This window comes from Simochromis diagramma, unplaced genomic scaffold (assembly GCF_900408965.1).
Source record: "Simochromis diagramma unplaced genomic scaffold, fSimDia1.1 OVJJ01000055.1, whole genome shotgun sequence".
In the NCBI taxonomy this organism is placed as follows: Eukaryota; Metazoa; Chordata; class Actinopteri; order Cichliformes; family Cichlidae; genus Simochromis; species Simochromis diagramma.
Genome location: NW_024387070.1, coordinates 379495 through 403226, shown reverse-complemented (window position 1 = coordinate 403226; position 23732 = coordinate 379495). Strand labels below are relative to the sequence as shown.

At 49.9% G+C, this 23732-nt stretch overlaps 1 protein-coding gene across 5 annotated transcripts in view; it reads right to left on the bottom strand.

Annotated features, from left to right (window-relative positions):
- Window positions 1-23660, bottom strand: part of zeb2a (zinc finger E-box binding homeobox 2a) — a 36759-nt gene extending 13099 nt beyond the window's left edge. For 2 of the 5 annotated variants that reach the window (XM_040045331.1, XM_040045335.1), the window contains exon 1: window positions 22750-23395. In XM_040045331.1, coding sequence (XP_039901265.1) covers window positions 22750-22822 — 73 coding nt within the window. In that variant the 5' untranslated portion in view covers window positions 22823-23395. Of the gene's footprint in view, window positions 1-22749; window positions 23396-23510 lie in introns of those variants that run through there. The other 3 variants (XM_040045332.1, XM_040045333.1, XM_040045334.1) reach the window with 3 other exon arrangements.
- Window positions 23661-23732: the final 72 nt, after the last annotated feature.

The window sequence follows — 23732 nt, the reverse complement described above, 5'->3', positions numbered from 1 at the left end:
GGGCAGGGTCAGAGTCTACCTGTTCTCAGCTCTGAACCACATATGTGACAGGCTAAAGCTCCGCCCACATATGTGGCTGATGGTCTGGTTACCTGCAGATAAGCACCAGTGCCTTTTATCACTCGTGTTACACTTTAAAAACCAAAGCATTCATTTTCTTTGAGCACTAATGGTAAACACACAAACACACACACTTCCTCCACTTCCTGTGGACACAGTCACAGAGCAAGGAAATAAACACTTTATGCTTAGAATTCCACCTTAAACTTCAAGGATAACATTCCACCTTAAATCCTCCCCACCATGATTCCACCTTAAAGCAGAGAATGCCGCAGCAGGCTGAGGGTCCCGTGCCCTGATTGGTCGGTGGGCAGCAGGCACTGACCTCCCAAACAAAGGCCATTCACGCTGCTGTTTGCCTGCCAGGTCACATGACGGAGGCAGAGTGGCAGATGTCACCGGGGGCAACGCAGGCAGCGCGTCCACCCCCCCCCCACCAGGTTTCAGAGGGTCTTTGAGTCCATTCAGGGACAAAACAGACGACACATCACAGAGCGCCGCTCCTCCTCATACAAAGACACATTAGCCCCGCCTTCTTCCTCCTCCCCGGGTTTCATCTTCCTCCTGCTCCAACATTTCTGTCAGACTGGGGGAAGGACAGATCGAACACTGGCTCAAGTGTCCGTCCGTCGACTCACACACGAAACACGACGATGTCAGAACATCACACTTACATCATTCATGATGACATCAGTCTGCTGACCCAACACACAGGCACACACACAGCAAAACAAAAAAAACAGAGAAGAAGAAATGTCAACAGAAACACGACGGAGTCAAACTGCCTGCATGGAGCGCTCACCTGGCAGGTTCTACTTCCTGTTTACGTGTCTCAGATCAGCTGTTGATCACATGATCAGACTGATTGACCACTGATCACTTCCTGCAGCAGTGTCACAGCTTCATGGAAATCTCCACCTGACTGTCATCTCTGGCAGCCAATCACAGCTCTATATCTGCTGTCGTCAAAGGAGCTTGCAAAGAAAAGCGTCTGGACTTCTTTAAGTTGTAGCTCCTTTGACTACAATGACCTGGATGACTGAGAACCTTCACAGACATATAAATGCTGTCAATCATCTGTTGTGATGAGTGGGCGGGGCTCCACAGTGCCTCCACAGCAGCTCTCTGGCTGAAATGGGACCTCCAGATGTTTGCTTCATCCCTGCAGGCTTGATCATTCTGACACGCTCCGCCGCCCTCATAACATCCAGCCATCGATGAGGTCACAGAGGGCGTCCCCATGCAGGTGCTGCGTCCGGTTCCTGCCGTTCGCTGTGAGGTAATGAAAGCAGCTCTGCCTCCTCTCTCACTCTCTCTCACTCTCTCGCTTGCTCACTCAGAGCAGATCACCTGAGTAACGGGGGAGGGGGGAGCCACACGTCGCTGAGGAAATGAGGTCGCTGCCTAGCGGCTAAGAGCTGAAGTGAATCATCATAGGGAGAGCACATAGGTGAATATGGGCAGAAGCAAGTGGACACCTGATGTTACACTCACATATGGTTTAAATGGACAAAGCCTCACAGCAATAGTTTCAGCTAATAATTACACTGCAGAGCCTAAAGTTTGTGGACAGCTCAGGACTCACATATATAATGTTTAAATGGATATGGCCTTAAGATCTGTCCACATAGTTTTGATATTTGAGTGAGTGTTTCTGTGTGACCCAGTCACCAAAAGTATCTGGACACATGGTCCACTGCTAACAACATCTGTATGGATTCGACCACAAAGCCTGAACGCACACTTTTGCTTGTGTAACACGTATATATTCAAAAGATGGCCGAGTCAAAAGTATGTGGACAGCAGGCCGTGCGACATGACACTGGTTTCACACGCTGTGATGGCGCCTGTGTGGATTACATGATCGGTCCATTGCACACGGACTTCCTCTGAACGCACCAATCATCACCTGAAGCACCAACCCTACAGTTCCTCTAATGCCCAGTAGAGGCTGCTTCAAACGGTGAAAATCCCACCGTAGGTTCACGCGTTTCTGCTGACGAAGCAAACCTCCACCCGAGCTGCACCTGTGGACCGTGTTGGTGCTGCTGGAGCATTTTTAATGACTTCATCTGCTGCTGTTGGAGGGGGGGGGGTGAATTAAATTCATTCTTATTTATCAGCAGGAGTCAGCGTGCACACACACACGCACACCCCACTAACCATCAATGGTGCTGCTGTGGAGAGGGTAAGCATCACCAAGTTCCTGGGTGTGCACATTTCAGAAGATCCCCCCTGGTCAAAGGACACAGCATCGTGGTCAGCAAAGCCCAGCAGCAACTCCACTTACTCCTCAAACCATCAAAATACACGTGGGACTTCATTTGGATGGTTTGGGAAAATATTATATCAAATAGATGTCCCCACAAGGATATGAAAACATGTCTGTGTGTGTGTGTCTGTGTGTGTGTGTGTCTGTTATCAGTGTGAAGGTGTGACAGCAGCAGTTCCTCTTTGAAGCGTCGGTTCTGAAACTGTTAATCAAGTTTTGGCACCTTGAGTGTTCAGGTCGGTTACAGCGGCGCGTTGGCCGTCGACCTCCACCCAGAGACAGCAGCAGATAACACACACACACACGCACACACACACACGCGCACACACACACACACACACACACGCGCACACACAGACACACGCTCATCTTTGAGCGAGTGTCACATGTCAAACATATAGAACATGCAGTGCACGTGGAATAAGTGCAGCACGCTGACGTCACTTCCTGTCTGTCGCAGAGACAGAAATGAGAAAAATAACATCAAACATTCAGTTTGTGTAAATCACGTGAATTTAATGTAACAACTTAAAAGACCTTTGTGTCAGTGCCAGGCTCACAGCCTTCACTTTTCTCGATCGATCGATCGATCAGTCAGTCAGAGACATCGGTTGATTCATCGATCGGTCGGTCATTTCTCTGCAGCTGAATGATGTTTACAGTTGAAGGAAGGAACTCTGATCGCTCCTCGGGTTAAAGGAAATAATCAGAGCCACGGACAGATGTGCTGATGATTGATCCATACATGAGCAGGTGTTTAGGACTTCAGTGTGCGAGAGCCGTGGCGCCGTCACAGCCTCGGTTACTCACAAACACCGGGCCTCGCTCCATCAGTTCAGCAGCTTCACTGACGGTTAGCGAGGAGGTGCCAAGGTGATGCCGGCCTCGACCTGACAGCTAACGTTACTCCTATCAGCAGCTCCGCCTCGCCGTGCCGTCTGATTACAGACGCAGCAGAGAGGAGGCGGCGGCTGCGCAGCACTGATAACAGCCCACACCAACCGAAGGAGGACAAGGAGGTCAGAGGTGTGAACGGCGCTCTGCCTCACTGGTGTTTCTGCTACAGTTCAAGCACGAGTGCACACACACACACACACACACACACACACACACACACACACACACACACACACACAGGATCTTGTTCTACATGCATTTTGAAGCCTGTCAAACTTCATGTTTCTGTGTAAGTGTTTAATTAATCATCAGCCTGTGGCTGCTGGGGAAGGGGGGGCACGTGGAGCCCCCCACCAGTAAAATGTAGGTTACCTTAAGAGAAAGTCAGACTTTCAGTGTGAATTATGGATGGAGGCAGCACTGAGGACGTTTGAGGGTTTACAGCCCAACAGCCTCTCGGGGTGCGGGTGTCTGAATTATTCATCTTCCCAGGTGGAGGATGAGTCTTTACAAAAGACGAAGAGGAGGAAGAAGACGGTTATTAAATCCCTCTGATGAATACCTTCTCACAGCAGCGTTACTAAAACTTTCCCTCCAATAATTCACGACTGCAGGTATTTTAGCTTCCCGCTCTGGGAAACAACAGGCGGTGCGCGCCCGTCTCATTGCTTCTTAAAGCTCGCTGTCAGTTTCTGCCGTCACACTCACCGACTCGCTGCTGGATCAGGACCATCTTCACACAGCAACGGTCCTAATCCGGATCACAGAGCTCCCATATAGGGACCGGACTCACTACAACACCTGATCCTACCTCAGCCCACATCACACCAACACTCACCTGAACACCAGCCAGTCAAACCTCTGCCACCAGCAGGCAGCGGCATCAAACCCACGCTCAGTTTGGGGCCTGTGCTGAGTCTGACCGTCAGCTCAGTGTAAGTGAAACAGTAAAAAATGGCACTTTAATAAACCCATAAACAACAGAAGGTAAGGGATCAATCACATGAATCAAAGGCTGTAAAGTCAGCAGGTGTACTGAGACACGAGTCCGTTACTGTAACAACACGGGCCGCCATTTCACGAGCTGATCGACCACATGACTCACATCTGCGACGTCTGTTCCAGGTATTGCTTCACTGCGGACTGACTGGACTTCGGAGGTATTTTAGGTTCGTTCCTGGAACAGTTTGAGGTAGTGAAACTGCTGATGGAGTCACTTTAACTTTGACTCACAAGACCTTTGTGGACAAAGAGAGCAAACCACAACCTGCTGCCGGACACAACCGCTGGGCACGGAGGAGCAGAAGAAGAAACCGCTGCTGTCAGCACATTCACAGTTCACCCAGAGTCACCATTTCACAGGCTTCTGTTTGCTCCTGACTGCTAACAGTAAAACCAAATCCAGAGCAGCTAGCACGTAGCAAGGTGCTAACATGTAATGGTTAACCTTTAGCTAATTGTTAAATGTTAGCACGTAGCAGAGCTAACATATAATGGTTAACTTTTAAGTACTAGCTAGCACGAGTAACCAGCTAAAACCTAGCTTATCTTACCGTACTTTATGCTATCTTATAGTAAGTCAACTAATTCACTTAGAAGAAAGCGCCAAGCAGCTGTAAACTATAGATAACCCATATGGAAAAGAAATAGTAAAAGCTTATATGATTTACTCATGAAAGTGGCCACTTTCTCATTACTTTCATATATTGTTTTAGTAAGTATCCAAAACATACAAGTTTCATTTATATAATTTTTCAAGGGGTCTTATATCTATTTTCACTCTTGTATGCTTTTCATACAAGTTTCACACAAGACAGATACAAACTTTATAAGGTTTATATAAATCTTTTCCATATGGGAAATCATGAAGTAACCTGATCCTCTATACATGAGTGTAGCTGTCAGAACAGCATGCCCACACACCGACTGTGTTAAAGAGTAAACACAAAGCTAACAACAAAGAAATCGCATTTATAAACTGTCTCACGTTTGTTCTGAAGTAATGATTCCAGTCCATTTTTAATGGCATACATAGTAAACTGTACACGACAGTGATGAATAATTATCCAGAGTGTGGAGAACCAATCAGAGCAAATAAAGAGTGAAGCAAAAGAAGAGCAGCCAATGAGACGGTTTCAGGCCTGACGAGCAGAGCGGCTGCAGGCAGACGTGGACACGTGTTTGTGATTGTTGTAGCTGTGAGGTCAGTTTAAACGCCGTCTTTAAATCTTCTTAATCCAAAGGTCATTTGACCTTTTCCAGAACGTTCTCCTACAATAATGACATTATTTACCTGCTTGGTTATAAAATATATTTTACCCTCATCATCTGTAATAAATTAAATTACTGAATGAACCTCTAAACTCAATCTTACATACTTGTTAAATCTAACTTATAATTGAGAACTACTTTTTTCAGACATGACTTCTGGGACAGAGTCCTCCCTGAACTACACTGGTCCCTCGTTTATCACGGGAGTTACGTTCTAAATATAACCAGCGATCGGTGAAATCTACGAAGTAGCCAGCTTTATTTTTTACAATTATTAAACTTTTCTCTCTTGTTTAAAAACTCTCAAAGTTCAAACCTTCGTGGAAAAATAAGTCCAGTATTATAGAATGAAACCAAAATCACCTTGAGGTGACGACGTTTCGTCGACATTGGTGTGTTTGTTGGGGAGCAAACTTATAAACATACAGTACAGCACTTCACTGTCACACTGCTGGTGATCGAAGATTTAAGTAAATTTGACAAGCTGAACACATTAGCTGTGTCCCAAAACGTAGGCCGCATCCTTGGGAGGACCCGGCCTTCGCGGTCTGCGTGGGCCGGTTCCTTCGAAGACCGAGAAGGCCGGAAGTGCGAGGCTATGAAATGGGACGGTCTAGCCTTCAGATTTGCGTCACCGCTGTCTCGGTGGAGTTTAATAAACTCGGCCGTCTGCTCCTTGCTATCTAAAATATAACAGGACACTGGCATAAATTCTCGACCGTCTCACACTTCTGTTTAATCAGCTGTGTGAAAATCCCGGAGGAACCCAGCCGACGGATTAATAAAGTTTTATTTAATCCAATCTAATCTAGTAACTTTGATCTCAGTCAAACAGATTTACTCCGGAACAAATAAAACACCAAAAAAAGCCAAACAATTACATTTTTTAATGACTTATATATCATGTTTAACCTGAGTAGCGAAAGACAGCGGGATTCTGAAAACGATGAAGCTGGGAGTCCGCTGCTCTCGCCGGGTTGAGAGACCACTGAGTGACCACCGGCTAGCTATCGAGCTGGTGGGTAACAGACGTCTCCAAAAACACTTTTGCAAATATGCGATGTCTTGATAAACGAGCAGATATTTAGAGTTTACACAGCTAACTTCTCGCCTGAAAATATGTTAAAAGTTTGATTTTTCAACCCAGAAAGAGTAATAAGAGTAACATTAACACTAAGTAGCTGCCGCCATTGTTGCTTTCAGGGGTGAAGGACAGACAGGAACTGAAGTGTCATTAGAGCAGGTCAGCGCTCGCGGTCGCACCTTTGGACACACAGATGTGCTCATCCACCATGTGACCTGCGACCCCCATACAGTTGCTCTCACTGCACGCCATCGATGGCAGCAAGGAGCAGCCAGTGAGGTGACGGGAACTGACAGGCATTCTGTCCTCGGGGTCGAACTTTCCACTCAAGTGGCCGAGCGTTTGCGGGGCACACAAATCAAAGAAATGACTTCTGATGCATCGCACGCTCCTCGCTGTGAATCACCGACCAATCACAGGACTGACGGTGACTGACACCTGAGCATCCAGTGATGTCATCATCAGGTGCTCCACACTTACTGGTCCCAGTTACAACCAGCAGGGAGTGTGGGTGGAGCGTACTGTCCACGTACTTAAATAAAATGTGACATCACTACACAAGAAGTGATTTGACTTCCTGTGTACTCCTGAGCCTGCACGCCGGCGTGCCCGCAGAGAGTCGAGTCGCTGTGATGCTGCTGACCTGAGTGGGAGCTGGGTGGGGGCGGGACAATGAGCCCAGTGTTACGGCACTGTGGTCTCCATTAGACCTCTCAGGAGTCTCCACTTCCTGCTGCGGCTCAAAGGAAAAAAAAAAAAAAAAAACGCCCTCATTTTACAAGGAAAAAGGCGACCGCTCAAACTGAGCTCCCGTCACACACTCGACTCCAACCGAACTCCAACCGAACCCAGCACCCGCTGATCCTCAGCAAATGACCATCACACCTCAGACAACACGAACAAACTACAGACGCTCACTTCATCTCCATATTTGTGTATGTAGATGATGATGGTGGTGGTGATGAAGCAGCAGGTGCCTCCCTCGTCTGTCTGCTTAAAAACCACAAATGGCTGAGCGAGTCGCCGGGCGGCACTCAGAGCCTTTAAGTCCTCGCCGCACTTTACTCTTCCTCGTCTTTTATTCGTCCTCGTGACGTTAACGGCAAGCGTGCGGTGGAGCGGCTGCAAAGTGGACGGCGTGTTTTACTGGAAGTGGTCGTGGGAAATGAGAGAAAGATCAATTATCAGCTGATTTCCAACAGGCGACGAGGCGTTCGCTGCCCGATAGAAACGTTAGAAAATGAGGAAAGTGACATCTCCCTGAAGAGAAAGAACCGTGACGCTCGGTGGAAGAAATGTCTGAGAACCGTTCTGCCTCCGCAGTTATCACCTGACGGCGTTTTCCTCCATTTCTCTGTATCAGAGAGGAAATGAAAGACCCCGCCCTCATCAGGATGCACACACTCATCAAGGAGTCACCGGGCTCACAAACGGAGACTTTTCTGTGTTTGGCAGCGTCACAGACACACCTCACACCGACAGACCGTTCAGTCATGTAAGACCACCTGAGCAGGTGTTCGAGCGCAGCAGCAGCAGCTTCCTCTGTGACTCTCTGATGGTAATGGACCAGTTTTAACTGGTTCTCAGATCAGGGTTCAGGTCCAGCTCAGGTTAGACACTGACCCGAGAGACAATAACCCAGTGCGTCTCAAACCTGCACACACAGATCACATGATGAGCGGCGAGGATGAGCATTGCCTCAACTTCCTGAAAACTCTGATTGCACAACAAGTCTGCTTCATTACCTGATCGCAGCTGAAAAACAACTACTTCCGTCTTCTGTGAATAACGGGGAGGCGGGGAAGACCTCAAACAATACCACGGCCCATAATGCTCTCTGCTCCGAGGTCTCAGAGAGAGCAACACCCGCTCAGAGCAGCGAGGCATAACCCACAGAACCCGGGCCTTGAAACCACAATTTCAAAGTTCGGCTTAGAGTTGAGAGGAGATGTACGAGCAGCAGCTGAAAACTTTTTGGGTTAATGAGTTCATCGTCTTCATCATTAATCCTTTTATTCACCTCTTTCTTAAAGTCTTCACATGACCCAGCAGAACCTGACCCCAGACGTCCCCACAGTGGACAGCTGTCCTGTGGACACATCTGTCATAACTCAAACCATCCAGACTTTGAGGTTCTCGTGGAGCCGTTTTTGGAATCTGAGGCCACACCGGTGTTCACAAGGACCGCCTCCTCTGATACGTCACATCCTTGGCACTGACGTAACTGCAGAACGCAACAAAGCAACAGCTGTCCCGACACCTGCTGACAGCGCTGTGGTGTATATCATGCCCACAAGAGCATCAGCTGATCAGTGTGAGGTCACAACTAACCACCTGATGCTCAGGTGTTGAAAACTAGAACTCCTGTAACCTGGTAACAGTAACACGTCACTGTACAGTGATGACATCACCGCCTCTCAAAGGTTCATCTGCTGATCAGCTGATTCCAGTGTGGGGGGAGAAAACGTCACTTAACTCTCTGTCAGAGCCACCTACAGGTGTGCGTGTGTGTGCGTGTGTGTGTGTCAGTGTGTGTGTGTGTGTATGTGTGTGCGTGTGTGTGTATGTGTGTGCGTGTGTGTGTGTGTGTGTGTGTGTGTGTGTGTGTGTGTGTGTGCGTGTCTGTGTGTGTGTGCGTGTCAGTGTGTGTGTGTGTGTGTGTGTGTGTGTGTGCGCGTGTGTGTGTGTGTCAGTGTGTGTGTGTGCGCGTGTGTGTGTGCGTGTCTGTGTGTGTGTGCGTGTCAGTGTGTGTGTGTGTGTGTGTGTGTGTGTGTGTGTGTGTGTGCGCGTCAGTGTGTGTGTGTGTGTGTGTGTGTGTGTGCGCGTGTGTGTGTGTCAGTGTGTGTGTGTGCGCGTGTGTCAGTGTGTGTGTGTGCGCGTGTGTGTGTGTGTGTGTGTGTGTGTGTGTGTGTGTGTGTGTGTGTGTGTGTGTCAGTGTGTGTGTGTTAGGTGTGGTCTAAAGCCAGTACGATGCGGCATGAGTCAGGAATGAATAGAGACAGACGGAGAGACAAGCTACTATTTCAGTCCACACACGCACACACAGTAACACATACACACACACACACACAGTAACACATACACACACACCAGCCCCTCCCTGCAGGAAGCAAGAATGTGGCTGCTCTGTGTGAGCAGCTCATCCACTTTCCTCCTCTGACCCTTTGAAACCGGTCCGCTGGTTCTAAGAGCTCTGGTGGTTCTAAGAGCTCTGGTGGTTCTGAGGCCCAGCCCGCTCGCTGAATGAGGTCCGTGGTGTGAGGAGACGCCTGTGTGTCAGAGTCATGGCTCCTCTCTCTGAGACGCTCCCCACAGCGCACCAGGAAGTCACAGCGAGAAGCAAGTGTGAAACACACTGCATGCAAAGCTAAGACCTGATTATTTCAGCTTCTGACGCAGTTTGGAAGTGACCTTTGAACTCTAATGGACAATCCCTTTCAGATCAACCAGGGGAGAGAGACCAGTTTATTAGGAACACCCGATCCTTCCATCCGCCCAGCATCACGTGGGCAGGCTCACAACAGGTCAGACCTGCCTCAAGTCCTCAGTTTGAGGCTGAAAAGCCTTCATCAGCCTTCATCATTCTATCCCTCCCCAGTCACGCTCTCACTGCTCTTCAAAATAAAAGTCCTTTATCCTGTCAACGAATTAAAGCGTTTAACCAAAGCGATTTCATCTCTGATACGTCATCGGGTTTCATTCTGCACCCCGAGTGTGAGACAACAGCACACTAATGAGAGGAGGAGCGTGTGACAGAGCGCCACGTTAACAAGAGGAGGATGAAGAAGAGTTTGTCTTTGTCAACGAGCTGAAGAGGCTGTGAGAGAAGGAGCTCCGCTCACTAATCACAAACTCACAGGACACCCACCAATCAGAAGCAGGGACACAGGAGATGCTGAGTTCTGAACCACAGAGAGGAAGCAGGTGAGACAGGTGACAGGTGAGTTGGCATCACACAGGTAACCCAGTTCCTGTGTGCGTCCCTGGCATCACTCTGAGAACGGAAACTCTAACAAATGTCAGCAAAACCTAAAATAACTGAAAATTTCCTTCCTGTGCCCAGAAACCACCGCAGCCCTCTGATAGCGGGGGAATCCCTGTGTGTCACCGAAACCCCAGCTTCAACACTACTGATCTATTTCCAGCTCTTCTCCTGCTCTGAGCACATTTACAGAAAGTCAGAGCGAGCGCCTCCATCTGAGCATGTGAAGTCTGAGGTGGTGTCCCGCAGGGCTCCGCTCTCGGCCTGCCCAGGTACGCCCAGAGTCCACAGGCTTCTCTGTTCTCTCCAGGTGACTCACAGCAGGGAGCTCGACCTTCACTGCACACCTCCCTGTCCTGTTCCGTCTCAGCCTCACCTTACCCTCATAGTTAAACTCGTAAATATGGATGAAAACATTTAGTGTCACATTCAAGCATTCTAATACTCCGCTCCATCAGAGTCACTCTGACAGGTGACAGCTTCATAGTTTGTCACCATTTTTATTCTTTGAGTCTAGGAACTTTAAAACGACATCTGCAGCAAAGAGTCAGAGGCAGCAGGTTTGACGTTTCTGGTGGTTCTGTTTATTCTGATGGTTCTATTGGCTCTAAAGATACGGATGCTTCTAATGATTCGGATGGTTCTGATGTTACGGAGTCGTCCTCCTGTATTCCTGCTGGAGCTGAGTGCAGAAGCCTGTGAAGCCTCTGAGTTTTACTGATGAGTGCACACATGAATAAATGCTCACAGTGTGAAACTCAAACGTGTGGCATCCTCACTCGCTCACAGGAACATATTTCTTCTTTACTCACTGACATAAAGTCCCACAGACTGAATGAGTGCATGCGCAAGTTCAGTCGAGCCACCACGTCAGATGTTCCTGGGCTTCAAACGCCCGAATGTCCCTCAGTCCCCGACTCCAGGGACGTGAGGCGGCCTATGGCTGCCAAGCGGTCCTGAGGTCACAACCTCAGTGTCCGAGCAAAACAGGAAAGAGACAAACACATGCTGTCCATGCAGATCCGCAGGAACACGATTGTCTGAAAACTGTCCGAACACACTGAGGGCTGAACACTGCCAACACCACCCAGGAACCAGATCGAGAACAAGAGTAGGAACCAGACTGAGGCTCCGGTCTGTGAACGGGACAGCTGAGCAGAAACTTCAAACTTAAAGGAGCTGGACAAACACGAGGTTTCATCAGCTGACTCAGAGCGCGCTCAGTGAGTTCACGCTAAGACACGACCCACACAGCGCTGAAGGTTCAAACCTTCAGCCTCGGCGCGGAGGTGAGCGGAGCAGAATTAGGAAGTGTAAAAGAAGAAAAGGAAACAGAAGAAGAGTGTGAGGGCATAACGGGAGGTGTGTGTGTTCTCAGAAATAGAAGAAGAAGCAACAGTGCGGTGACGAGGTCGCCAAAGCCCAGAGAAACGGTGTGTCAGCACATCGCAGCAGAGGGAAGTGAGGGCCGGCGAGCCGAGTGTCGACACGAGAAAGAGGAAGCCGGCCGTGTGACTGTTTATCTGCACTCGTTTTTACCTGCTTTCACACGTCCGAGTGCCGCGCCGCACCGGAAAAACAAAAGCAGAAGAAGAAGAAGCAGAATTAGAGTGTGAGCAGAGAGAAACACTGCAAACACACACAGCCATACCAGAAAATAGCCACAACCCATCCCAGTGAATACTCAGAGCACTCAGCTACTGCAAATACTCACAGAGAGTTTCTGCTGAGGCTCATGACAGACTTCAGGTCTGGCCAGCAGCAGTACACAGACCTTCAGCACTTCCTGCTCGGGCTTAGAGGGTCAGCCTGAGGAAGTCAGGGAGCAGACCGCCATCGAGTTTAAAGACCACATGTTAGTTATTCATGGATGGTGGAGGGAGAAGTTCCCATGAGCACTGAGTTCAGGAGCATCTTTAACCTGCTCATCAAACCCGGTCTGCACAGGTGAGAGGAGAACATAGGCTTTAAACACAGATGTGATAGCGTGGCCCAGATGTGGCCCACAGCAGGCGGTGACCCAGGCCGACTCAGGTCAGGTTCACCTTTAACATGCCAAAACTCAGCCATGCTCCAACTGAGCTCGCTCAGTAAACGCCGTCACCGACAGGAGTCACACATGAATCATGACAGATTTGGTACAGCCCGGCTTACAGCTCATGGCGGGCTGATGGCGGCTCTGTGCAGTCAGACAGCAGAGTGAAGGCTGCGAGTCGACTCGAGGCATCTGTGATCCTGCGTGAAGCTCAAACAGCTCCACCATGAAGAATCCAGCTCCTCCTCCTCTCGCCCCAGCGGCCGCAGAAAGCTCACGGCCTGCTCTGAGAATCTTGCCGCCCATCCCCATCGACCCGCCGGCCTTTCTTTGGCTACAGTCGATGACTCGAGCTGGGACTTCACTAAATTCTCTTCTGGTCCGTTGCACGAATACATGAGTCCGATGGCGATTATTGTCTGCCATCGCTCAGATCAATTTGCATTTAACCCAGATTCCAAAGAGGACTGTCAGAGAAACGGGGACAGGAAGCGGTCTTAACGCAGTCTTTGTGCGCGCCTCATCTCTGCTGGTCTACGCTCAGCCATAAATCACCGTCTTCACATTCAGCGTGCCAGACGCCCAGGACAAAAGAGGCTGCTGCGACCCCCCCCAATACCCCGAGGCGGCCTGTGTCCACTGTGTCACCTAGTTCGGCCCCATGGGGGGAGGGGCTTTTCCCAGGCTCATTAGAGTGGTGAAGGCAAGGAGGGGTGGGGTTGTGTGGGGAGACCAGCCTGGTGGGATCATTAGTTTCAGGTGAACTGGTTTACCCGGCAACTGGACAGACTCCCAATATAACCACTAAGAGCTGCACACTCACACCACAGGCAGCTCCCAGCTGCAGGTTCAGCTCGCGTCCAGGCGTCCCCACAGAGCCACGCATCAGCCAACCTGTTAGCATCAACGCTGTTAGCAGCAGGCTAAACGTCTGATGTCACTTCCTGTGCCAACGCCTCTGTAGCGTCAGGGTTAGCATGAACCAGTTGACGCACCGTCTGATGGCGAATGATGGCGCACAGCACTAGGCTAACGCGCTGATCTGGCTGAAATGGTTCATCGTGTCAGCGCCAGTTTCCTCCAGCTTGCACACGTCTGAACATCAGCCATGTTCAGAGCACTGATGATGATGAGGTGCCTTCAGTGAGTCACCGGTGGTCCCCAAGCACGCTCTCCATCACAGCGTGCGGCTTTAACCTACATGTGCAACCGGATGCGGGCGCAATCACAGTGCCTCATCGACTGACCCGGTTACACCCGTCGTACTGTCACACCATTGCTGCTGTACCTCCATCTATGTGTGAAGCCACCCAGACTGTAACACGCCTCATGTGTGTCACAGCGATCGATCGCAAACACAACACGGCGAGCGGCGAGGGAAGAAAGAGCACGCTTACATCAATGACCTCTATTGACCGAGCCGGGCGCATGCAGCCAGTGGGCGCTCACAAAGCCGGCCTTTCAAGTTCATCTGGACTGATGTAATAAAATTGACACATGCAGTCGGATGAATTCTGGGGCGCCGTTACCTAAACGCTGCCCTGCAAAGTGCTGTCTCCGCCCCTCACTGCAAACGAATCAATTACAGAGCAGCGTAATCCTGTTAGGGGCATGAATGCATACCTCCCCGCTGGCAGGTGCTGGCAGGCTGAGGGGCTTACTGGAGCAGGCCGTATCAAAGCCGGGGTTTATCTGCCACATTAGGGCTGCGGCGAGCAGCCGAGGACGAGCCGCTGCGCCTGTGCTCGGCGCCGACACAATGAGACCCTGTCCCGCGGCTTCCTCTCACTCGTCCACGGCTGAGCCTCAGAGGAGCTGTTATTTCTGATGCTGCACTCGCCTCACCAGGAAATCCATCCATACAAGATGTGAGATCCGTCAGAGGATGGGGATGGTTCAGCTCGTTTTGATGCGTGTGAGCTGATGAAGTTGAGTCGAGCTCAGGAAAAATGATCCTGAACCTTTACCCAGAATGCACTTAGTGACTGACGACCTGCTTTCTGCTCCACTGTTCAGCTGGCCGAGCAGCAGAAACAGGCTGCAGACAGTGGGAGCTGATCTGGTGTCAGCCTGAAAGCTTCCTGTGATTTCTGCTGTTTATGGTGGTGCGAGGATCAACATATACACATATGGGGGGGGGGCATGGCTGCATGTTAACCACGTTTGACAGGCTGCACAAAAGGGTCAGAAGAGGGACACCTCGGGTCCCATGACGCAACCTGTACACCCCCCGCCCCATCGTCCTCCTCCTCCTCAGCAGCCAGACTTCCTGTTGCTCTCCCGTGCTGCCAGAGTGGTCACAGCTGACTGTAACGGCGCCGCGGCTCAGCGTGGTTACAGGACCGTTCCACACTCTGATCACTAACACACATCTACTTCCCGTGGACGATGATAAAAGGATCTATGAGGACAGGTTATTTCTGCTTGCATGTGTATCCTGCTGCTGTGACTTTGTCGTCCCAATGACTCTGAGCCACCGTACGTTGCCCGATGCGTTCTGACACATGTGTGTTGAGCTGTAATGAGGCGGCGTGGACAAAGGTGGCGGGCTGAGGGAGAATGAAGCGTCTGTCAGGCTGGGAGGGGGATTATTCTCCCCCTAACCTTTTCAGCTGCGCCTGCTCCTTTGATGGCTGACAGACTCACAAAGGCACCTGCCCCATCCCCGAGTGTCCCTCGCCGCCCCGGCCTCTCCTCCCCTGACCTGACCGGCATTCCTGGCCCACATGAGGTCCTCCCCATGGCTACCTTTATGCCCCCCACCCACACCAAAGTCTGATAATCCCACGGCAAACAGAGGCCGTGCACGAGACTTCTCACAGCCTCTCGGCTCAAAGGTGGACGACCGATCAGCCCGTCACCGTGGGAACCGAGGCCGGGAGAGAAATCAGTGAAAGGCATTGTGGGATCGGTGTGAGGAGGCGGTGTGGTGTCGCCGAACACGCAGACCGAGACTTTACAAAAAGATCTGAATGTTTCCTGTTCTCGATCTTTATTTAAATAGGAAGTTGTCTGATGTCACCCTGATCACATGGTCTCGTTTTAATCAAATGACTGTTCCAGTGGAAACCTGAAAAGAGCCCGTGTAAGCGACGATGTTTCATCTTCAGCGTCGCACTGACCCGTGGCTGTATGAATCCTCTCAGCAGCGAGGCGAACGTAGACTGTGCCGGCACGGCGCTCAGACACAAAAGAGAAGAAGAAGAAGAAGGTTTCATCAGCCTTCAGCTGTCACAGCACTACACACACACATAGAGTCAGATGATCCCTGAGGCCACGCCCACTCATGCAGCCAATCATTTAACATGCTGGTGAGAACTGTAAGGACTCAGACTCATGTTCTGTGTTTCTTGGTGGACTTCCTGTTCAAATTTTTTACACAGTGTAAAAGATTTCATTCATTCATTTCATTGCGTTCATTAGTCTGTGTGTGTTTGGACGATGACCTTCAGCCCGATGCTCCAGGTTGATGACTCCGATGAAGCTGAAGGCTCGGGGTACGTAATGAACCTGCAGTACACCCACCCAGTCCCTGCCTACACACTCGGTGCTTCTAACTGAGCGGGCTCGCCTCTTGTGGCTCGCTGCTTTCGGGTGTTCACAGCACCGCAGAGGTGGAGAAGTTTCCCTCAGCCCAGCTTCTTCGAGCAGCTTTGACAGGAGCGTCAGCTCCATTATCTCACACTCTGAGGGCAATCCGTCAGGACCGGGCCCGAGGCAGTGAGCTCGCACCGAGCAGCGCCTCATTACTTTGCTTGGCAGATCAGTGACCGGGACGTGGCCCGAGGACGTTTGTCCGAGTGGACGGAAAATCCTCCTGAACTCTGGAGGTGAAAGTGAGCCAAGTCCTCGCGAGACACAAACTCAGAGAGATGGGCAGGAGAGCAAACTCTGTGCTCCTTCCAGGCCCCTTTAAAAACTGTTTAGAGGTCAGAGACGGAGTCATCGGAGTCACAAACATTCGGTCGTAGTTCAGTATTTCATTTCCAAACGGCTGCCGGGCTCGTCTCTCACACTCTCTGCCTGAGGCTCTGTAGGACCTCCAGCCCACTCAGCTGAAGATCAGCATCCGCCCACAATTTAACTGCCTCAGGATTCACCTGGCCCAGTACCATACCAGTACCATACCAGTACCATCTCTTAATGTGCTGATGAGCTCTGGTTGCCTCAGTGGTTTAAATCAGAACCGTGAGCAGGCCGTGGTGATGAACAGCAGGCAATAGGAACTGGGCGGGGCCTAAAGCTGGATATGGAGGTGTGTGTGTGTGTGTGTGTGTGTGTGTGTGTGTGTGTGTGTGTGTGTGTGTGTGTGTGTGTTTTCAAGAGTTATTCAGCTGTACGCTGGCTGGACACACAGATGTCCTGACACCTTAATCCAGCCATCCGTTATTGATTGTTCCCCCTGTGTGTGTGTGTGTGTGTGTGTGTGTGTGTGTGTGTGTGTGTGTGTGTGTGTGTGTGTGTGACCTTGCCGCAGGACCCAATCAAACAAACCTTTGCTGTGAGGGAGGGGCCAATGAGAGTGTGAGTGCAGCAGAGCGAATGGCTCTGATCATGTGACGACCAAATGTAAACATTCAAAAATAAAAAAAGTGAAATTCAAGATAAATGAAGAATAAAAAGAAAAGAAAAACTGAGAAACACACAAAGTTTATAAGAAGAAACGTAAAATAATATCTAACTAAAAATCTAAAACACATAACACCTTGTTTTAAAATGTATAAATGTAATTTATACAGCAACAAATCATGAAATTATTTTTAAAGTCATAAATATATTAAAAAAAATGTAAAATTATGAAGTACAAACAAAAATACATACAAGTTTAACCATTACAAAAATGAAACTCTTTCTTTTTAAAAATAAAAGTTATAACAAACAAAGGAAATGATCAGAATTATAAAAAAATACTAAAGTTAAAACATCCAAAACAAAAATTTGGTGATTTTTGTGTTTTAATTATGTTAAAACAGATTAAATTAAAAAATTAAATCTTTTAATGATTCTCACACCTGTTATACAGTCTGTGTGTGTGTCTGTGTGTGTCTGTGTCCAGGGCTGGACTGGGACAAAAAATTGGCCCGGGCATTTTGACTACAGGCCGGCCCACAGCGTGCATCACTGCCCATTGTGACAGTGATGTACAGTCTTGTTGGTATATGTGTGATTTCTGTACATTTTACATCAGATAAAAACTTTGGTTGTAAGATTCAGATAATTATTTAATAAAAGTGAAACATTTTAAATGAGAATAAGAAAGTATTTCTTTGTGCCCCCCTCTCCCTGTTAATGCCCTACCTGCCCCCCTGGCAAAGCTTTGCTAGACCCGCCCCTGCACAGTTACCAGCTGTCAGCTGCTTAGAAAAGGATCCTGGTGTTATTAGTCTCTCAGAAACAGTTCATAACTTCAACTCATTCATGTCACCTAAAAGGTAAACCTGTTTCTCCATCACCTGTTCAGCTCTGATGATTCAGTAAGGACATCTCCTGGTTTCATCTTCATGTTTCCCTCTCACCACATATTCAAACCGACATCATGACCAGCAGCTTTACAGCTGTGGCTCCAGCAAACATCAGCTGATACTAGAAATTAATATTAAATAAATTCTAACAACAGCTGATCAAGCTTAAACGCGCTTCTGCTGTTGAACGCGACATCCACTAGTTTCCTCTTTCTGGCGCAAAGCGGGAGATAAACAAACAAGAGAGAAAAGCCGATCAGCTGATCATTGATCAGTTTCATGATTGAAGTAGCAACAGGAGAGAGAGGGGAGAGAATGAGAGGAGAAGAGGCAGCTGACAGCGTAAAGACGCAGAATAAATCCAGCTTTGTGTCTTTTTCATTGTAGCTGAAGTCCGGGACAAACTGTTCCTTTTCACCTCAATAAGAAACGCGTAATATTTTCTCTGAATGCGAGACGATTCTGTTTTTTTACAGGACGATTGGCAACTCTATCACTATCAGTAACATCATAGCACCACCCAGCTGTATAGAAACTCCGTCATGCTAGCTAGCACTCAGTACGAAAAAGTCAGCACAACGAAAATAAACTCCACCTAAACTTGGTTTATATCTGACCCAGATAGACTGCAGGTCATAACTTCTTACCTGAAGTTCAGTTCACCTGACACTCGGACTGGCTGCCGCCTCAGGTCTCTGCTCCACCTGCCTCCCCTCCCCTCATCCACCTGCTGTTGTAGCTCCGCCATAGCCACCACCAAAAACCTGAGTTACTTTTACACATCTGCCAGCATCTGGCCAACCCACCACCTCTCACTGTTTATACTATTACAAAATAAATAAATAAAATAAAATAAAAAATCATCGGTCCACCGGCCAGTCCAGCTATGTCTGTGTGTGTGTGTGTGTGTGTGTGTGTGTGTGTGTGTGTGTGTGTGTGTGTGTGTGTGTGTGTGTGTGTGTGTTATCTGCACGGCGACCTCGGCCGTGACCTTGGCGGTGAACGTGTGTTTAGGCTAGCGGCGACAAAGCGTCACCGGACGGCTCATCGCTCACTCATGAAGAAAATGTGCACATGGCACACGGTGGACACACACACACACACACACACACACACACACACACACACACACACACACACACACACACGTGTCAGTCACCTTGAAACACGACAAACAGCAGAGAAGCACCAACACTGTTCCACTGCACACCAACCTGAGCATCACAGTCACCTGTTGAAGTCCCACTGTGAGCTCAGGAGCGATGACATCACCAGAGCGAACAGGCCTCCACAGAGCCGACACATCTCACCTCCCACTTCTTCCTTTTCTAGAAATCAGCCTCAGAACAAGAAACGCTGCAGCGCAACTTCATCTCAGAAACTGATGCGCTGACCTCATCAGGATTTCATTCGACCACAGACAGGAGGTACAGCCCACAGCGGGCCGACGGTACTCCGGCAGAACGTGTGAGGAACCCGAGAGGCCGATCTCAGCTCAGAGACACGTCCACAGGACTGTTCGTAAAGACCTATTTTACAACTTACACACAATCCACAGAAATGCAGGAGAACGCACGTCTGCCTCGAACAACAAGAAAGATATCTGAATAAAAATGTTAAAGTAAAAACGCCACACACGCCTGACAGAACGACAAAAGTCTGAAGAAATCAGAAATCAGGTGCTTTCTATTTTTAATGAACTTTAATCACACTCATCCACGATGAACGCGTCAGTCTGAAGTCACCGTTTCTATTGGTCATGTGACAGTGATGTCACTGTGATTGGGATGTTTTATTTTGGCGGGACAGCATTAAGCAGACTCCGTGTTGTTAATACAATTTGAACAAAGGGCCCGTTCTTCGGCGAGCCAACCGGGCTCCTTCTCCCTGTCCCACCAGAGGTGTTTGCTCAAATCCTGCAGGGGGGGGAGATAATCTGCTGTCTTTCACAATAAAAGCGTACTGGGAGGGCACGGGCTCAAAAATTAGGGATTCATATCACATGCTGCATTTTAAACTTGATTCCTGACCTGTGAGAGAGCTGCTGATGCTGCAGCACAGCGAGGGACGAGGGAGGCAGGCGGGCAATCCTGCACATGCACGCACACACGTTCATTTAAACACATTAAAGCTGCTCTCTAAATCCTCGTTAGTCGTTCTTGTAGAAATTATTCTTTGACGAGAGTTGAACATCAAAATTGAACGAAAACCAGAAGAAAAACATGAAAAATAAAATTAAATCCAGAAAAACAAAAACAGGATTCATTTAAAATAAAATATATTTGTGTCACACAGAAAAGTAAAGGTGAGAAAAGGAGGACATCCCACCATGAATATTCAAAAAACGAAAGACTGAAACAAATGTGATGGGCGGGACCAAAGCTGTGACATCATGAACACATTTAATAAACATCCCCCGACCCCGTCAGCAGACAGCTGCGTGTTTAAGGGTCGCCATAAAGTTCAGAGGATGAGTCGGGGCGAGGGAAACGAAGCTGAGCGCAAATCGTAGGGGGAGGGGCTTAATGTAGGCCGTACACATACCTTCGTCCACCTTCCTACTTTCTTTTATTAACCTCACTGCTTTTCTCTGCCCTCCATCTTTCTTTTCATGTGAGGCGGCGTAGCGAGCGTCCCCGACGGCGCTGCAGCCTCTGAGTGCTGATTAAGGATGAAGAGAGCAGTGCTTTCTTTGTTCTGCCCCCAGGGGGGCGCTTACTGAGGAGGGGGCAGATATGAAAGACATTGAGGTCAGGGAGGAGGAGGAGGAGAGTGATGGCACGGCAACGGACCAGGGAGCTTTACAGGACGTAAACCTGGACTGTCACCAATGGACAGGCACACAGCAGGTCCTAAGGGGGGGGGGTCAACACATCAGCCAGTTTACACACACACACACACACACACACACACACACACACACACAACTGTAAAACACAGGAAGTGAAAATGTTTGACGACCGAACGATGAAGAGCTGTCAGTAAAATCCCCCCGAAGTGGTGAGGCACATGCACTGAGCACACACACACACACACTGACCTGTCAGGGGTCACCTGCTGATCTGGGATCCGCCTGAATGCTGGAATCAGCTGACTGCAAACGTTACAGGTGTTCGGGCCTGCAGTGAGGACCAACAGTCTGAGCCTCAGCGTGTTTCTGAGTATTTCCTGAACAGTTGTGTGTTTGTGCGTATTTACAGCTCATCTGCAGCGGTGCTCGTCTTGAGCGGCGAGCATGCTTCGTGTTCAGTGTCCGACACATTTCAGTAAATTGACAGCATCTCTGTCTCTGAATAAAAACCTTACCAACATGAAACACTCAGCTGTGACGGCAGACACACATGCACACAGACACACACAAACACAGCAGAGTGTGCATGACCTCTGCTGATGTTGGATCGCATGTGGAGGCGAGGTTTATCAGAGCTCGCCTTCAGCGTTCGCCACATAATCCACAAAAACCTCCATCAGCCGCACACTGCTACGTCCACACATCTATGAGGCTGAAACCACCAGGTCCACCTTCTGGTCCTGTTCCAGATCCTCGTCCTGGTTCAAGTTCAGGTCCAGGCTCTGCTCTGTGTTTGTGTCACAGATGCTGCTTTAAAGCGGCTCCTGCACCGCCGGCACAATGACACGGCTGTGAGACATGTGGCATGAATGGTGCAGCAGGCAGCCTGACACGGCTGCAGGGGGGGGTCGCCCCACACACACACACACACACACACACACACACACACACACACACACACACACACACACGCACACAGAGTCGTTGCTGCCGGCAGCTCGGCTGTGCAGGAATCCTCAACTCACACAGACAGACTTGGACTCAAACCTGTGATTTCTTCACCACATCAGCTCCGTTTAAATTTAAACGTGTCCCAAAAACAAAGCCATGCGCACTTTTATGACATGTGACCTCCTCCTTCTCCTCAGAAGGAGGAGAAGAAACCACGGAGACTCCGAGAAAAACCAGCGGGACAAACAGCTGCAGCCTCACAGCTGGATGGGACAGCCAGAGGTGGAGGAGGCCCTTCAGATCCTCTTACACCCCCCCAACCGTCACCGTGACCTCCAGCCCATCAACAACAACCCACCCACCCCCCAGGGCCCCGAGAGGAGGAGACGAGCCACATCCAGAGACGGGGACAAACCACAGCAGCGTGAAAGCACAGGAGACAAAATATTTCGTTGTACTATTGTACATGTATGTATATATATATACACACACATACACTGTGTATGACCGTGCAGAGACAGTAAACAGTTATCTTGTATCTCATCTAATGAAAACAAATGATTTGATTTTCACGGATTTTGCTTTTGTGAGGCTCAAACGTGTTTCGAGGAAATGAAAGTTTAAATGTTTAAACCAAAATTCACAAAGTGTGACACAAAAACTCAAACAGCCCAAACTCTCTTTCACTTCCGGTCCCTCTCACCTGTCCGTTTGTTTGTTTTCACATAAAATAAACAAACATGGAAATGAACTCCACGGCTCCGCGCGGACCCGCAGGTCTGCGCGCGGGTAACGGTCCTCGTGCCCGGCTGAGCGCAGACCTCCGCCCCGCCCGGAGCAGCGCCTCCCGGTCCCGTCAGAAAGTTTGAGGCCGGCGGGACGCGCCGTGTCCGGGGCCGTGACAATGTGTGAGTCAGTGTGTGAGTCGGTGTGTGTATTCGTACCGTTCTTCCTCCGGGGGTTGGCCTGTTTTCGCCTCTTGCAGCGGGGACCCTCCGCCATGATCTCCGGCTTCATTGATCACTGAGTCCGCGGCTCCTGCTGCTCCTGCTGCTCCTGCTGACGGCGGCACACACACAGTAAATCCCGGAGCAGCAGCTCCTCGCGGACCTCGCGCTCACACTAACGTGCGCACACTTTGCGCTTACTTTCTGGGAGTTTGCGCACCTCTGCCCCGCGTGCCCGTCCGCCTGATCTGAGCGGAGTGTGTGCCGCTGTGACAGAGGAGGAGGAGACACACGCACACACACACACACACACACACACACCGACTAACACTGATACTGACACACAAGTCAAACATACACTCTCGGTCCCTCCTCCTGTCAGTGAACTTGTTGATTTTAGGTGTAAAATTAAAACCAATCACTCATCGATACATGATCGATATTAGAGTATCAGGCCGAGAGCGCGCTTATATAAGCTCAACATTCAGGCCTGCAGTTGTATAATCGTGCGCGCGCAGGTCAACATTTCCCATCTCATCCGGAGCGAGAGCGGGGAGCGGAGCGCAGGCACGCCGGGAACGACCTCATCCTCCCCGGCCAGCCTGCCTCCATCCTCCATCCACCCGCAGGCTCAACACCTGCATCCGGATAATACCTGGTGGCGGGAGCGCGCCCGCCTGCGCTCACCTGTCCGGACAGGTAGAGCAGGCAGGTGAGCAGAGCGCATTGATTGGAGGAGAGGAGGAACGGCCACCTACCGGCAGGCTGCTCGGTTCCGGGAGGAGGCGGCAGGGAGGCAGGAGAGCCTCCCGCAGAGCGGTACCAGAGTCCGGCCACAGAGTCCCGCTGAGTCGAAGCGGAGAGTCCGGGCTGCGGGTCGGGCTGCTCCGGTGTGCGCGTGCTCCTCCCGCCGTCACCGATTTTCTGTCCTCATCACAAACAGCGCGAGAGCCTCGGCAGCACGCGCCACCTATCTGCGC